This window comes from Cyprinodon variegatus, unplaced genomic scaffold (genome assembly GCF_000732505.1).
Source record: "Cyprinodon variegatus isolate N-32 unplaced genomic scaffold, C_variegatus-1.0 Scaffold39, whole genome shotgun sequence".
Classification (NCBI taxonomy): domain Eukaryota; kingdom Metazoa; phylum Chordata; class Actinopteri; order Cyprinodontiformes; family Cyprinodontidae; genus Cyprinodon; species Cyprinodon variegatus.
Window position 1 is genome coordinate 550819 of NW_015150492.1, and position 18165 is coordinate 568983.

General features: G+C 36.9%; 2 protein-coding genes across 2 annotated transcripts in view; both read right to left on the bottom strand.

The window, feature by feature from the left end:
• Window positions 1-13341, bottom strand: part of b4galt2 (UDP-Gal:betaGlcNAc beta 1,4- galactosyltransferase, polypeptide 2) — a 238203-nt gene extending 224862 nt beyond the window's left edge. Inside the window, exon 1 of the mRNA XM_015369896.1 lies at window positions 13062-13341. The gene's annotated coding sequence lies outside the window, so the exon portion shown is untranslated. The remainder of the gene's footprint in view (window positions 1-13061) is intronic.
• A 1841-nt stretch (window positions 13342-15182) lies between these two features.
• atp6v0b (ATPase, H+ transporting, lysosomal 21kDa, V0 subunit b) overlaps window positions 15183-18165 on the bottom strand; it is an 8914-nt gene continuing 5931 nt past the window's right edge. Inside the window, exons 5-8 of the mRNA XM_015369940.1 lie at window positions 17484-17553; window positions 17249-17300; window positions 16866-17056; window positions 15183-16774 (exon numbers count right to left, since the gene is read on the bottom strand). Of these exons, the coding sequence (XP_015225426.1) occupies window positions 16748-16774; window positions 16866-17056; window positions 17249-17300; window positions 17484-17553 (340 nt within the window). The 3' untranslated portion in view covers window positions 15183-16747. The remainder of the gene's footprint in view (window positions 16775-16865; window positions 17057-17248; window positions 17301-17483; window positions 17554-18165) is intronic.

Consider the following 18165-nt stretch of genomic DNA (forward strand, 5'->3'; position numbering starts at 1 on the left):
CAATTATACCGTGGTATAGAACTACACCAAGGCCATAGACAATGATGTCAGAAAGGTTAGGAGCATATCTGTCTCCTAACTTTTTTTTTCCACACTGCCACAAACTTCAGGGTATTTTACTATGATTTTGTATGAGTATCCGACAACTTTCCTCTGCTTCTCTGTAAAATGCTCTTCTTGTCGAGCTGTCTGTTAAGGTGAAAGGTTTAGGAATGTTTACAGCTGTTATGTAAGAAATAGATCTATGAATAAGTTTAGAGCTCTCAAATAGTCTTTCATTGCACCAAATCTTGTTTGAAATCTTTTTTGTTAAACCTGCAGGTAGCAATGGATATTATTTATGTGTGTAAAATAGAGAGAATAGAACAGAATAGAAATGCATACTCAGCCTTTTCAGATTGTATTTGGCAACATATGCATTGATTGATTTCATCCGGCAACATTGTCACAGTTATATAATATAAATACTCTGGGACCGGACTCTGGCTCGATTCATGGTTTTATTCAAGCTTGCCTTTGCTCTGGCACCACTTCTCTTCCAAATACCAGTAAGTCTCCACTTAAGAATAAACAGTGGCACCTTGTATTTGATGGTGGTAACATGACAGAAAGTATTTTCAAATGGACATCAACAATAATTCAAACTGAACAAATTTTGACCTCAGTGCCTTTAATAATTAACCGTAAGCCGTTTATTTGCGTATCTCACTTTCCTGACCTTAAAGATAGTGATAGAACTATAAAGTTCCAGGGGCTGCTCTGGTGTCTCTGGACCTCAATAACATGCACAGGATGTAAGACAGGAAAAAGAAGGAAAGCTCATGATTTGTCATCTGCTAATGTTGTTGGAAGAGTCCTACGCCTCAATATTAGCAAATACTATTACTCTTCATCTTCTGCTTCATCTGGGATGGGGGGCAGCAGTCACAGCATAGACTTCCAGGATTCCCTCTCTCCAGACACATCCTCAAGCTCTGCTGGGAGAAGCTGCCTTCTCCTCCCCCTTCTTGAACCATCACCTTAAGGTAGTGGAGTGGTTTCAGTGTCTGGATGATCCCAGAGGCTTACATAGTCCCCGTGTAGGTTTCCCAATGCAAACATGCTCTGGTGATGGGTCAAAAAAAAAAGTACTGTAGTTCAATAAGTCCCCATGACGACCAAGAAATCAAGGTGCGTGATATCGCCCAGAACAGCAGAGCCGGGACTCCACCCTGGAAGAAGGCGTTGGGTAGGGGTTCCACGACGAGCACCTGGTGGCAAGGCCCAGCTGGAAGGGGCAACACGAGGCGATCCCTCAGTGGGGCCACCACCTGCAGGGGTAACCATGAGGACTGGGCAGCCGTCAGAGGCGGATCAGTTACCCGATCCACAGACACCAACATTTGTAAGAATATATATTTTAGCTGGTACATTCTAACAGATTGTGTATGCTAAATACTAAAGACTGAACACTGATCTGAAGGATGATTGATTTTTCAAGATCAACCTGTCTATTCAGGTTTTTCCAGGTATGGTAGTACATCCATCACTCCCACAAAGCCTTCTGGTATTTCTCCCTATTCCCAGGAAAGGCTTATTTTAACATTACTACTTGTGAGTCATTGGAAAGCTCTTTGCTATTCAGTGAATGACCTCATCCAAACCTGATCCCCTCAGTTCAAGAGAATACCAAAACAAAGTTATGAAAACACTTGACGATCACAACATAAACTAAGATAACACTCCAGTGTTTTCTGAGATCAGACCTCTTCCACTCAGTTCTGTTTGCACGGATAATCTCACACTGTTCCCTCTGATCTGAAGGAGGCTGGTCTAAATAAATTTTGTTATTTTCCTGCTCCTCATCCTGATTCTTCAAATCCAACAACAAATCCTGACATTTTCCTCAATCTCCACTCAATCTCTTATGTTTGCCAGTGTCCAAACAAAGCTAAAGTTTTGATGCAGCAGAGCAGGGGAATTTAAGGATACATCATAATTTGGAGAAGTCTTTGGAAAGTATCATTATATTAAATAACCAAATCAGACCCTTGAAGCGTTCCAAAAACTCCTCTTCTGTTTCTCAGCAGGCAGGACGAGTCTGCATTATCCAAATCCCATAAAAGTCCTTTCTGTGGCACCAGCCCACATGCTACAGTGGAAACATCATCATTTCTCTGTCCTCTTTTGCTCTGTCTCATTCCCCTTTTCTAAGATCCAGCTGCTCATCTGGCAATGAAGCAAAGAAACAAATGAAGTGCTGCAGTGGAAGAAAGGCTTTACTGGGAGAGTGATAGTAGAGAAAAAGAGTGAGATTTTGTTTTGCGGTTTTAAGGACAGTTTTACTCAAACAAGGCAGATCAGCGACGGGTTTTCTGGCCTAAAGCCATAAATATCCAGTTGTGCCCTAAAATTGGATGATTGTCCCTGTATTGTTGGATATGACCTTTTCTTATCAATGTTATATGCAGTACTGAAAAGCTAAAAAAAATTCTGTCTTTTCTTCTTGATGATTTAAAAAAAAAAACTGTAGTTTAACTTTTCTATAAATTAACATTTTCTATAAATTAACAGATGCACATTCTGGTGAGCTTTAGAGATCGTTGTCATGCTCTATAAAACAATTTAATTATCACAAGCTAGGTGCTTGATTTCTACTTAAGAGATATACTATTGGATAATGGTCTATATCATGGTTCACCAGGGATATCATAGCCTTAGAAATATAACCTATTAAAATGATACCCTTTTCCAGACTCATGTTTCAATGACTATGGTTCTTGATTTTTTTTCTTTTTATAAAGGTACAAAAGGTTTTCCGTTTTGATACCTTGTTGCCTTCCTTATGTCATCAAATACCGTTAAAGATATTTCTTGATTCCACAGGTCAGTCTTATGTTTATATTTCCTATATGTGTAATTTTGTGTACATTCTAAGCCAGGGGTCCGTTTCAAGAAGCAGGTTTAACAAACTCAGATTCAAATCCGAAACTCTAAATTGATCTAGACGAAACTCTGAGTTTTCAGTTTCACAAAGGCTGCTATGAATTTATTCAATCAGCTCTAAGTAGGTCCAGTCAGAGTTGGACTCATGCATAACAAGTATGAAAAGCCATGGTCCGTGGAGCCCAGATTCGATGAGTCACCATGACAATGGGCAACAGGAAGTGCCTATTTCATCTCACTGAGATTTTAATGGAGGACAGAAAAAAAATGGAGAATGTGCGCTACAGCTGCAAAGGAGAGGAAGGTGGCGAAGGAGAAGATTGTTGCTCTAGTTAATGCGTAAGTTTATATGAAGTGGACTGTGGAANTTAAAAGACAGAGAAACAGCGCTACAGCTGCAAAGGAGAGGAAGGTGGCGAAGGAGAAGATTGTTGCTCTAGTTAATGCGTAAGTTTATATGAAGTGGACTGTGGAAGTGGCAGGCCGTTATTACATTTATTAAAAGCACTCTCCTCTCTGTTATTCCATTTGTAGATCACTAGAATCAAAATCAAACTCCTAGACTGAACTATAATACATTTTCCAAATTACATTTTTACAGCAGAGGGTCAGTGCCTCCAAATCTAAGACTTTGGCCTTGAGCCGGAAAAGGGTAGAGTGCCTTCTCCAGGTTGGGGAGGATGTACTGCCCCCAGAGGAGGAGTTTAAGTATCTTGGGGTCTTGTTCACAAATGAGGGGAAGATGGAGTGGGTGATCGCCAGACAAGTTAGTGCGGTGCCTGCTGTGAAGCGCGCGCTGAACCGGTCTGTTGTGGTCAAGAGAGAGTCAAAAAGCAAAGCTTTCGTTTTACCAGTTGATCTACGTTCTTACTCTCATTTATGGCCATGAGCTCTGGGTCATGACCGAAAGAATGAGATCCCGGATACAAGCGGCTAAAACTAGTTTTCTCCGTAGTGAGTCTTGGCTCTCCCTTAGAGACAGGGTTGATGAGCGGGGAGGATTCAGAGAAGAACCGCTGCTCCTCCAGATCGAGAGGAGCCAGTGGAGGTGGCTCGGGCATCTGGTTTGGATGCCTCCTGATCCTCTCCCTGGTGAGGTGTTCCGGCCAAGTCTCACCGGGAGGAGGACCAGGGGCAGACCCAGGACACGCTGGAGGGACTATGTTTCTCGGCTGGCCTGGGAGCGCCTTGGGATTCCCCCAGAGGAGCTGGCCCAAGTGGCTGGGGAGAGGGACGTCTGGGCCTCCCTACTGAAGCTGCTACCCCCATGACCCAACACCAGATAAGTGGAGGAAGATGAACGGATGGATGGATAATTCTTCATGTACTGTAAAAATAAATAAATAAACCCTAGACAGGTAGCCAGTCACCACCGCAGGGCAGTTGTAGAATCCTCTCCCTATAAATATTTAATTCTCAGTGAAAAAATGCAGATCATTCTTCAATAAGTCAAATGGACATGCAATGTTTATTTTTAAAAACTAATGTGTCTAACGGAACTAATAAAATATATTTTTTTATGCACAAAATTACAGCAAAATTCTCACTAATTCAGGAAATAAAATAAAGTGTTTGGGTGAAAGGAGAGAGGAGACAGACAACACAGAGTTTACCGTAGAGAACCTGCTACAGACCAGGTTAGCTCTGAGGAGAATGTTACTACGGTGACTGAAACAATGGTCGAGGAAACTCTCTTCCTGAACCAGAAGAATCGCAGTTTCCCATATTTCAGGTTTAGAAGTTTCCAGCAAACCTGCTTCGAGAAACGGACCCCGTGGCTCTCTACAAAATTTAATTGTGGCTTATGGTTACTGATGCAGTAATTAGAACTTAGTTAAAATTAATAGCTTTTTTAGTTTAGTTTTTCCTTAAGTAAATGAAATCATAATTTAAAAAATTATTTTCTATCAACTCACTTTGGCTGGAACAACACACCTCATACTTTGCTAAAACAAAAACAAGGAAAGCGAAACATATCTAGACGTGGCAAAGTTGTTATTGGACTTGTTTGTAGCATATATCCGAACCTCTGTTTGTGTTACAATTGTTACATTATAGTGATTTATTAGTGTACCGCTATAAAACATGGAGGGGATGAATTACCTTATGAAAGTAATTTTTAAAAATTATTTACATGAAAGGCAGATATACACTCTACTGACATATAAAAAAGGAATAATTTAGTAAAAATAAAAAGGCTACTGTATACTATTTTATATTAGATACATCAGATATTGTACAATAATACACTATAATAATACACTGCCCAGCTCAATTGTACCCAGCCTTAAGTGTGTTAGCAAAGCAAAAAACTAGAAGGAACCTGTGATGGTGCAAAGTCCTACGCTTAATTTATGACGATAAGTAAATACATTGTGCTTTGCATAATAAAGTAATGTTAGGTCACATAAAATATTTGGTTATTTCAAGGTTAAATCAAGACTAAATTAGGTAAAGCCCTAATGCTTCAGACAAATTTATTTTTTGTATTTGCAAACCTGAAGTACGAGCAGATGAATCTAGTTGAGCCAAGTATTGTAATATCTGGGAACAAGCAGATGGAAACGTCATTTAATCCTGAGCTGACAGGTCTAAAGTGCTGCGAGTGAGACGTGCTGATATCACGTGTCCTCTTTTCTTGTGTAAAGACAAAGTGTCGTGTCTGATAATGTCAGATCTGACAAAAGAACCCTTAGCTTACAGACAGGCTGTACTCATATTTTATTTGGATAGCGCTTATCAAACACAAGCAGCAGCCCAACACTGTTAACTAGAAAGAGGAAAATCAATAAAAGTCAAATTATCTCGCAAAATATTAATAAGAAGTTCACAATACGTACAATAAATCAAATATGTACAAGTCCTATACTAAAAATACATCAATAACATGCAGATTTTTGAAACATCAACAGCTTTAAATCCCAGCAGCCTTATTTTAGATCAAATCCACATCCTTACAACTTGTTGGATTCCAGTTAAAAATGTTCTATTAGAAGAACTAGACTTAATATCAGCGATAATGCTGATATTAACAACAGCCAGTCAAAAAGAAATCATAGCACGGCTAAAGCCATACCAGGCTTCAGATCCTCCTAGACTATTAATATCTTGTTTTTTTAACCAGATTACATTTTCCGCTAATTTGATTACCTTCTTCAGCCTATATTAAAAGTTTTACTGAAACAACAGCAGAATAAAGCACTAATACAACTTCATCCTGTGGTTTCTTGTACAAAAAGCCAAGCCGGGCTTATTACTAATTTTCTAATTTGAGGACCCTAAAGGGAAACACTTGGCGACAATCGAAGACAGTACATTTTAGAATCAACTTTAACTGCCAGGTTTATGTACACAAAGAATTTAAATTTACGTTTCCATTGCTCACATCATGAGATCAAACAACAACCAAATAAAATGCTTGGTTAACAGGTCAGAACAGGAAAAACAGATTAATACTAGCATGTCAGCGGAAATAATAGCTCCCATTTTTTTGGCCTGGACTTATACAGGTCATGGATATAGGAAAGGTCAGTCCCATGAACTTCTCTGCAGACCTATGGTAACAGTTTGAACCACAGTTCATTCTAAACCAAAAGCTTCAGATGTGCTCTGTGGACACTTCTTGCATCATAATCTAATAGATACGAAGGACTTTTTTTGAGGCAGACTCAAAATATTAAAAAATATTTTTTGTCAATATGAATATGTCATAGTAATGAATGATGCTAGAGTCCTAAAGAAAAGGATTTAATCCTGACAAGCACTTTGACAAAATATTAAGACGGTGCACATCTACCACACCAGGTTGCTGCAGCTTTGGGGTATTTTACCCTAAACATATTTATCAGTTTGTCTGTTGATTTTTATTTTACATAATAATTAGTGTTGCACCGATACCAGTATCGGGCGGCGCCCCGATACTGCACTAAAAGGGTGGTATCGGTATCAGCAAGTACCAACAAATAGGGCTATGATACCATTTTCAGATCCAAAAGTTTATTCAACTATTGTCATCCATTCCAAATAAAAAGTTCTACTGGATTCACTTAGTATTAGTCTTTTTCCTGCTTCACAAAGGTAGGCATTGAAATGAAACTCAATTTATATTTTGATCATTTTAGCACCAAATATCACTTTTTAAATATTATCTTATCCACCCAACATTATTGAGTAATGTCTGAGAAAGTTTAAAATCCCCAGAAATTCTAAATGTTATATGTCACAGTATTCTTAATAGTTCTTTCTTTACAAAATAGGGCTAAATAAGAAAAAAAAGCCAACGAGGAACTGGAGTGCTTTGGTTGAATAGAGACACTTTAGATGTGAAACCAACCAGAGCTCTTCTCCACCCCATGCTGTTAAGACAAGAGTCTCGCTTTATCTCTTCATTTTCTTACATTTGCACACAGACATACAGACAGACCAGATAACTCTTCTTCTTGCCTCCTGAAACATGGGGGGTCCCATCAGTACTGAGACCCTTTTTATCTAACGGCTTAATTGAGTTGAGTTCAAATGTACTGAGGAAAAATGATATGGCTTCAACTGGAACATGTTTAACAGGATTATACACTGAATCTTACTGGGGTGTATTTGCTTATGATTGGATTATACCGGACTGTATATAATGGAACTTGTTTACTTTTTCAGTAAAATTCCCACATTATACTGTATGTTAAAACTGGCAGCGGAGCACATAAAGTGCCTATAGCTGGGATAGAAAAGATTTAGAATAACTGTTCTCGTTAAAAGGGCGTTTGAGGTCTAAAAAATATTTATCTTACCTGAACATATTAGGTATGGTCATGGGCGGTTCTAGACAGGGGCCAACGGGAGCCTGTGCCCCTGAAAATCATGTCCTGGCCCTGTTATAGCCCCTGTACTGAAGAAAAAATACTTAAAAGACATTCTAATGATGATATGCACTGGAACAGACATGGTTACTGATAGGTCCTTTGGATCCATTTTTATTTTTTTCTTTCCAAATTATGTTTTACGAATTATTTGAAAACAATAAGGTGATAGCTTCAGTGGTATTGAGATAGGATCCCAGTTTTCATCTGCTAGATGTTTTTTTAAACAAATAAAAAAACACTAATTTTTACAGCTGAATTTATCAGTTTTTCTTGAGTTTTACTTCAGATTTTAAATAAAATGTTAATTATAACTTAAATTGTGTGGAACATATGTAAAATTCCTAAATTATGAATGTATATTGACCTCATAAGAGATAGAATTTGAATTAAACCTAATTGAATAGAAATTTCACTTCATGCAGCTCTCTTAATATATTTGAAACCCTTTGCCTGGTTTTTTATTTCATGCTTTTCTATACCCCCATGAAAAAATTATGGCCCCCATCTGGCCCCCTGGTACATTTGGTCTAGAAGCGCCACTGGGTATGGTGTATTCTATAATTCCACACGGGACTGTAGTTGTTCCCCTGCCATAAGAGGGATTGTTTTTGACAAGTGAGGAAGAAGTCTTAGAAGAAATATTTTTTTTTTTTTTTTAAGGGTTGTTGAACAAATGAAGATGAGAAAATCTGACGCTCTTGTGATTCTGAGAAAAAGCCAGATGTTTTGAGCAAAGAAAAACAGTTTCCATGGCTTTTTCATGTCTGAGACAGTCTGGTAGTATATGAAAAATAACAATAAGCAAGTGCTAAAAACAAGGATGCAAATGATCAATAAATGCAATAATCTAAAGTTAACTGATCTTATTGATCAACTAACGATTCATTGATAAGCAGCCATGTCCTTAAAAAAAAGGAATTTCCTATCGTCTTAAAAGGGACCTAATATTTTTTCACAATAGGCTGGGTTCCGTAACTCGCTCAATAACTTGAAACGACCTAGTTAGCCCCATGACAAAAAATCTCAACAATGGATAAATCGGAGGAATGGATCACATGCTGTCGCTGTTTGGGACCAGTGAGGTGGGGTTAATGAGTATAAAAGCATAAATAAAAGCCAAACAACAACAAAAAACAAAGCAACTGCTTCATTCAACAAGCTTCAGGGAAAATGGAAGGTTCACTGGCGTCAGCGTAACCAGTTTATTTGAATCCATTCGACTGAGCAGAAATGACTCCAGAGGACTGACTACAGCATTTTACAACACTTTAACCCCTTACTGCACATTTAAAATGGTGTAAAAAGTTACTTATGTTTTTCTTGTCAAATAGATGCTAAGTTAATTGAAGACTTTCATTTAAATAGCCCTTAAAATAAAGATGTAGGCATATTGCCAGGCTTTCCCCGAGAAATCAGGGTCAGCCATTGGTAGGCACCTCTAGGGAAGCCCACCATAGTTTGGTATAAAAATGTGAGAAGTAGAGAGAAAAGTTGAAAATAAAAAAGTGTTATTGTAATATAATTTTGACAATACGTTAACTCTATCTGTTGAAAAAAAATGGTACGCTGTTAAACTTCTATCGAAATTATCAAAAAGCTGTTAAAATAAATATAAATTGTTTGCAGTTCAGTTGAATCCAGGGAATCAGAAATTAAGCAATGCAATGCAGGTCATTTTATCATAAAGTGCAAACAAGGCATTAAGAGACTGATCAGTTAAAGGTCCAGGCATCTGACCAGAGCAATGATTCCCCCATGCTGCAGTTGCTCCATGTTATAATAAAGACTATGATCATAAGTAATTGGCAACAGTTACGTCAACTTTTGAGTAATTGACAAACACATAAGGGCGGCGCTTTTCGCAGCATCTTGTGCCAATTTTTTATTTTACTTTTATTGGGGGGGAATTTTCTTCCTCTTACCCACTGTGGTCTTTTTCTCTCTTTTTTGTCTTCTTTTGCTGTACTTAAACTGAATTTCCCTTTTGGGATTAATAAAGTATTTTTAAATTGGGTGCAGTAAAGCCTGGCGTCCCTTCAGGCTTATAAGAAAGTGGTGGAAAAACCTGGTTTCAGATCAGCAACATTGGTAAAAATAAATTATAAACAGTACAAGGCCTTCAAAATACTTCACACTAAGCAAGACATTTTAGGCTGATTTGAGCGTTTTTTTTTTTTTTTGCATTAAATCGGAATCCCCCAATAAATGCATGCATTCTCAAATTCATTAGTGCATGCAGCAGCCCCATCTGGCAATCACATGAAACACATCCATTGTTGCTCCTTCTATTGTTAATGTTTTGTTTGCTTTTCAATAAAAATTAAAGTTAAGTTAAAGTTAAATTAAGTTTCAATTGAAACTTGTGCAACCTTTGTTATCACTGTGTCTTCTTTTATCATGTAAATGGCTGAAAAAAGCAAACTGGCTTAAAAAAATTGGCCCATAAAATTGCCAGTACATATTGAGGATCGGTTTGACTAATCTCAAAATAATTTGTATCAGCATCAGCCTAAAAAAAAACTATATTGGTCTACCTCCTACAATAATATATTTATATAGACATTCACAGCCCGATATGGGTAAGCTACATCGTAGCCACAGCTGACTGGAGCACACTGACAGAAGCGGGGCACCACTGGCACGTCTGACCACCAAGATTTTCAACTGATTATTGAAAAATTTTAACATAGTTTCTGTAATAAGGTTTATATGAAAACATGAATACCAACATGTTACTCATTTTATCGATTATTTGAAATTGAGCTGTATTGGTGGGATAGTGGTCAGCACGATTCACTATCTACAGGGTTTGAATTCCTTACAGCATGAAGTTGGGTTGTCTATGGTTTCTTCATTCATTTGCACATAGATCATGAAAATACAATATACACATGAAGATAGACTGGCCTAATCTGATGTCAAATGGTACTTTTGAACTAGGAACTTAAATCCAAAACCCATCTGCTATTATATGTTGTGTTTGACCCATGAGGAAAACGGAAGTCTAGGAATTAAATAACTTACATATGGTTAGAAATATGTTGACTTTGACCTAAATTAAGCCCTTCTGAAAGATGTGTGTATATATTGGAAAAGATATATGCAAAACCTCATGTGAAAATGTCATTTTCCTCGAGTGTTTAGGCCCAGGATCTAGTCTGGATAGTCAGACAGATGAGTTAGTGTCAACAGCCCATAAAAGCTGTTTCCCTTCATGCTTCTGTTATTTTTTTATTTAATTTTTTAAGGAAAGCACATAACAGATGCATATATCTATTATTTGAGTCTATTAGGACCTTTTTCTTTAAGGGATGTCAACTGATGAAGGGTATCTGAGACACTGTTTTTGTTTTTTTCCTTGAGTTCAATCTATATTTCATTGCTTTGTACTTGTGACAGTGCAATGACAATAAAGTTGAATTCTATTCTATTCTACTTCTGTCCATTATCACTGGCAGTTTATATTAAGATAGGTATATTTTAAATTAAAGAATGTAAAAAAAACAACAACTTTTTTTTTACTTTATGCATTTAAATGCAGAGAGTGACAAAAACCTTCATTTTCTAAAAGCATCTCATTTGATCTAAAGGAACAAAATGGTTTAGTCTGTCCATTATGTCCAAAAAAGGGATTCTATACAGCCAAGTTTATACAAAGTTACTTTGCAATGAAAAAAAAGAATTTTAGCATCTCTAGTTTCTTTAACACCGGGGAATCCAACAGATGCCCAAATGATTTTTCTAAGCAGACAAAAAAAAATCTAAATTTTGGTGTGGCCCAAACAAAACGCTGATCTTTGTACCACATCAAATTTGACAGCTGAGCTAAAACGGTACATGAACACAGAGCTATATATGGAGGAATGGGCTAATATTCCAGCAAATTGTTGTAGATAAAAACATGTGGAAGAGTACAAAGAAAATGCTTAACCAAAATCATGCAGATAATATAAAGTAATTGCCATTAAAAAAACTTCCCTAAAAACACTTATTGCACAACATTTCTGCTCTATCAAAAGCTTGAAATTTAAAATGTAATGGAAGTAATAACAGATAAGGTTACGTGCATTTTTCTACAGCATAAGAAAATTACCTCAGTTAATTAAAGCCATCCCTTTTCCACAGCGTCTACTGATGTTATATCTTTCACTGGAAGTCATAGGCGAGAACCTAATCAAACTAATTCTACTTTCACTGAAATGACTCACCTCAAATAGTGAGACACTTTACTGCTTAAATCTGCAGTCAATGAAAGAATCTCCAGTCCTTTCGTTGACAATACCAGCTGCCCTGTATTCCCAGAGAGCAATGAGGGTGGACCTGCATCTAAAGCAGCTAAATAGATTCAGCCTTTACTAATTGCCTTTTTTATTTTTTTGCACTTTATTTTCAGCTGATATGGCCCAAAAAATATGTCTTTACTGAACTGTTGAGTCTTTGGAAACTCAGTTAGAGGGTGCTTTATTAACAAATACAGTCCCATAATATCGCTTTAGGCTTCCTGTAACAGGAGGAGGAACATCTTATATTTTCCAGAACAAGTGGTAAATTACAGAATTATCATCTGGTTAAATAATCTGATTATTTTACAGAGTGTAACCTTGTATAGAGTAGATGAAAAATAAATAAAAACAATTTAAAAAGGCAGTGTTTAAGATTAATTGGACCAAACAGGAATAATGATAAAAAATAACTCCATCTCTTTCACCAAAACAAAATCTCCTTTAAAAGTCTGAAATAAGGTAATCCCAGTCCACTTTCTATATCTACATTGTTACAATGAGATACTGCCATCAATGAGAGAGAGAGCTTTGATAAAGATGCATTATTTTTTATCCCATAATTTTCGCAATTTTTTCCTCAATACCTGTGCACACCTGTGCTCCTTCTGCACCATTAGACATGCAGCTGGGGTCTATTAAGTGCACAGAATCCGTAATAACCTGCAATTCTCAGAAAATTGCACTGCTGGAGTAGAAAGAGTTGATTCACATCAGCAGCCAGAGGAGCTGAGCAGGAATATATGGAGGGGTGAGGTAAGCCTAGTATGGCGGGTGTAAGGATGCTGCTAATTCATGGAAATGTGCCTGAAGAGGGAATGTAGGGGTGCAGGGGGCAGCAGATGAGATCTGATCTCCTCAACTTGGTCGAATGCAACGCAATGTGCGCTGCAGGACTTCTGTGTCTCTGTGTTGGAAGAATGAAGACAAACAAAGCATGCATGTATATTACAGGCAGAGGGAAACAATACCTCAAAGCATGCAAACACAGAGCACCTACCGTGATGATGTGTCTGTTACAGCTCCTCTCACACCAGCAGAGAAACGTAAATCTGCGTGCTATTAAAATGTAGAAACCCTCCGAAACCCAGGAGGTTGAGATGTGGCTGTGATCAGGATCTCTGTGTTGTTTTTGTGTGAACACGCAGACTGTGATGTCCTCCCCTCCTCACCGAGGAAGCAGACTCACGCTGAGCCCAAAACCCCAAACACACCCGGAAAGATGCGCGAACCGACAGAGAAGAAACAATCCCTGGGTTTTCCAGATTTCCTGTCATCGCACTGGGAGAGGATGGTAGGAATGATGCTGTCTGAGGATGAGGCTGCGAGCAGGTCCCTCGCTCTTGTTGCCTACGGAAGCCTACGCGGTCGAGATTCTATTTCGCACTTTTGATATGCGTAAACGATGCTACACCGACTTCTATAAATCAGCCATTTAAATAAATGGATAGATACAAACAAACGAACTGATGAAACTAAAAAGAAATCTGATAAAATTATGGAAATTTAACCTTTAAAATTGCCGAGCATGTACAATGCTATTATTAAAAAATAGAAAACACTGAACAGGTGATGTTAGTGATAGAAGAATCGCGGTGCTCTCTATCAACAGAAAAGATTATCATAAATCACTGCTAAACTGAACAGATACAGCTGGGAATACATACAACTAGATCTACAAATACAAGAATCTATGTGCTTCAGGCAAAGTCTTGAAAATCAAACTCTAACATAAAAAAGTTAAAAATGAAAAAAGGAGGTATTGATTGATTCAATAAATACGGAAGAGGATTAGGGCCACTGGGCGAAAAAAAAAAAAAAGTTAACTGATTTTTACATTTTATTTCTGTTTAATATGGGAGAAAAGAATTCTGAGATTGAAGCCAGAATTCGGAGATTCAAGTCAGAGTTCTGAGATTAGTCAGAATTCTGAGTAAAAAAATATACTCTGAGAATAAAAGACAGAACTCTGAGATTAAAGTCAGAAGTCTGAGGTTAAAGTCAGAAGTCTGAGATCAAAGTCAGAAGTCTTGTATATTTCTTGTCAGTCTTGTATATTTCTTGCAAATTTGTATATTGTAGAGAGTAAACGTAACGTAATTTCATTTCCCTTGTATGTCTTGTACATATGAAGAAAGTGACAATAAAAGCTGACTTGACTTGATTTAAAGTCAGAATTCTGAGGGAAAAAAGGCCAGAATTGGGAGATTAAAGTCAGAATTCTGAGAAAAGAAATCAGAACTCTGAGGAGAAAAAAAAGGTCAGAATTCTGAGATTAAAGTCAGAATTCTGAGAAAAGAAATCAGAATTCTGAGAAAAGAAGTCAGCATTCTGAGTTTAAAGTCAGAATTCTGAGAATAAAAGACAGAACTCTGAAATGAAAGACAGAACTCTGAGATTAAAGTCATCATTCTGAGATTAAAGCCAGAATTTAAAAATCTGTTAACTTTTTTTTTTTTTTTTTTGTGGCCCTAATCATCTGAAAGATAGAAAATCAGTTTATAAAGATAAAAAAAAAAAAACTGAGATACAATATAACTTTTATTGCTGCTTTGCTCTGCAGGCCTACATATCGGATCCTTTTGAAGCAGACCAATGTCAAATCTTTCTTATAACCAGAAAAACTGAAACATTACAGTTTAAATAAGGTTCATTGTTCATATTAATACACATCCGTTTACTTTATGATTATAAAGCAGGTCTACTTACATTTGATGTTATAATGAAGAACTGAACAAGTGCTCCAAAAATTAACAATTTTATTGTATGTTTGAACATGGCCTTAAGTCTTTGAACTTGTGCAGCACACCATATACAAAAGGTCTTTAGCAAGTTTATCTCTTTTTATATTTTTGTTGTATTGCTATAGTTTTAAGTTTACTACAATACATTTCAATGTTTGTTTTTGCCCATTACAATGTTGTTAAATTTATGCTCTGTGTTCAACTGCCCGTAAGATCTGTGAGTAAAATTCATTGTGCCCGTTTGGAGCAGAAAGTCATGGTCTAGGTCGCCATCTAGTGGTAGTGCACTGAAACACAGCAGGCCAGGTTACACGGAGTTCAGCAACAAGACGCCACTGATTATGAAATACTGATGAAACAGATCAGACAGTAAAAAGTTGATTAAACCATTTATTTTGTTTCCCAACATTTATGGAGCCAGAAGGAAAATCAGATTTTGCTTGCATCTTCCACAATGTTAAAAACAATGGGATATTTTCTGAGCACCATCACATCAACACAGTGTATACACAGTACCATCTACAGTTACTACAAACCCAGAATTTCATAGAATTTCGTAGCCCATTTTTAATCATAAATCTTCTTTTAGGTGTTTTAATTAGAATGAGATTTGTTTAACAAAATACAATGCACCTTTCTAATGTATGATATGATTTTTACGCTGCAATAAAGCAGTGAAGGAAAAGGGAACAGAAAAATTAACTGTATCATCTCTGGGAATGCCTTGCTTTAAATATTTTCTTCTGTCAGGCAACTTCAATTTAAAATCCCCGAAAGACTCCTAATGAACAGGATTTACAAACAAATGTCTAAGCATTAATAAAGCTAATGAGATATTTTAGAAGTCACATTGTCTTGATTTCCATTTCAAAACAACCACAAATGTCACACAATTTGAGGAATGTTGGTTAAATCTTGGTAAACAATAAGCAGATAATGCAGATTTGACTGTCACATATCTAAACCAGAATGGATACAAACATACAAAAAAAAAGTATCAAGTAAAAGATTAATAATCTGAAGTATCAGATCAACTGAGACCGATTTAAACTGAGTAAGAAACCAATTTCTTACTGCAAACATGCCTCATCTTTTTCTGAGTTGAACGATGGTGAATGAAGCTACGACAAACAAAAATGGCTGCGACGAGGCAATGATGGACATTTTATTTGAAAACATAAAATGTATATACGTCTTCTAAAAGATTCCTTTAGTTTGTTACAACTTTTAAACAGCCTGTCATGTCTTGTAATTTGAAAATGAATTTTTGTTTTGAAACAGCAAGAACTGTGTGGTATACAAATGGCTGGCTTGGGAATGACTGCTCTGATTTATATGTTGCACAATTACAACTTTACAATAGTCTTAATTTGAAATTCATAAATGTTTTCTATTAGGAGCTAGGGAACGGAAAAAAATAAACACTGTATGGGAACCACCTGCAGAAAGGCCCAGCTTCAGATTTCCAAATACAAAAACAAAAACTGACAAACCAGACCACAAGCACAATCACAAACGTCCTCAAGCTTCACAGAAAGGAAGAAAAAAGAAGGGTGAATCATATGTTCTGCATTCACACACACACTATTTTCAAATACTCAGTTTTAAACATCATTGAATAAGAGTGGTCTGAAAGATTATACAAGAAAACCTCTCAAAGAAAGAAAAGCCTCACAGCTGAAAGCTGCAGATTACTTCCATGAGTCATGAAGCTGAATTGTTACAATTATCTGGTGAGAACATGAGGAAATGCACAAGAAAAAAAAAACACTTTTTCCCTATTCAACATGCAAGCTTCCTTAGGATCAACCCACTCTTATACAAATGATGGTTAAAAACAATACACACCAAATATAGACATTCCAATAATTTACGATGTATGTACACAATAATCCATCTGATTTTTCAGCAGTATACTTTTCTTCTCAGCATGTAAGAGCATCTAATCGCCCATCTTTATTTTAGAGGTCTGGAAGAGAAGAAGAAAAGAAACATATTAGAGAAATGTAACAGTAAATGCAGGTAAATGCCAAGAAGTATTGCTTAAAAGTGTGTTTTACCTGCAGAATTGCTACAATGACTCCAAACAGGCCAATTGCACTGCCAAAGATTTCCACAATAAGGATCTTCACAAAGAGGCTAGCATTCTGGGCGTCTGCCAGAGCGGCTCCACTGCCCACAATGCCCACACAGATCCCACAGAAAAGGTTGGAAAAGCCCACAGTGAGACCAGCTCCAAACATGGAGTAACCTAGCCGTGCATGGGATGAAATAAATCATGGGATCAATTCACACAGCAAGGGAAATAAAAAATATATATGAAATCTCACACTTAAAATTGCCTTTTTCAGGTTTCAGCTTTATGTTAAAGAAGCAATTCAAAATGAGTTTGTTTGGGGTTTTTTCCCCTTTAAAACTCAGACATGCGAGCAGGTTATCTCACCAGCTTGGTAATTTCGTGCTCCAATGGTCTCTGGGGTTGTTGCACTGAAGTTCTGTATGATGAGAAGAGATTATTTTTAGGGACAATAACTTCTCTTTGTTTTACCGTTTCCGTAGGATTACAGTTTTGTATTTCAGGCCTCCAGCTTTTTTCAATGCTCCCATTGTTCACTATGTAGAACTACTTTTATTGTTTATAATGATGGAAAAAGCTTTACAGGAGAGTTTTTCTATACCTCCGCCATGTTGCTAATGACGATAGCCATGATGATCCCATAAATGGCAACAGCTTCACAGAAGATGATGCTGCAAAATAAAAACAGAGAAAAGGATAGTGCATTAGGAATGAAAGTTTTTCAATGTCAGTAATTCAACTTAAAAAAGGACAAACTACTGCTTTTTTGTTGATTGGAGTTTACAGCTAATGTTTTAATATCATACTTTATAGGGTCAATGAAAGATGACCTTTAATTTTTTTTTTTTAACGGTACTAGTGGCTCGGTTATTTTCCAACAGTAGGCTGACAGGAAAGGGGATATGAGAGAGAGGGACAGACATGCAGGAAAACACTGGATTCGCCGGATTCGAACCCGGGTTGAAAGCATCAAGCTAAGGTCTCCATTCATGGGTCGTGTATGCCAACCAATGCGCCACCTGGAACACCAGATGATGTTAATTTTTTTTACAGCGGTTTTACATTATGGTCTGCTGATTGGACAGTTGTTTCCAAGTTACTGACATCCTTCACAAAACATTTCACAAACTGTCATGATTAAAGAGTCCTGATAAAATAACATTTTATAAAATAACATTTTATCAGGAGTTTAGAGACTGTAAGTATGCCTTTAGCTGACAGAGCAACCCACTTAGAGCAGGAATTATATAAAAAAAAAAAAAATATATATATATATATATATA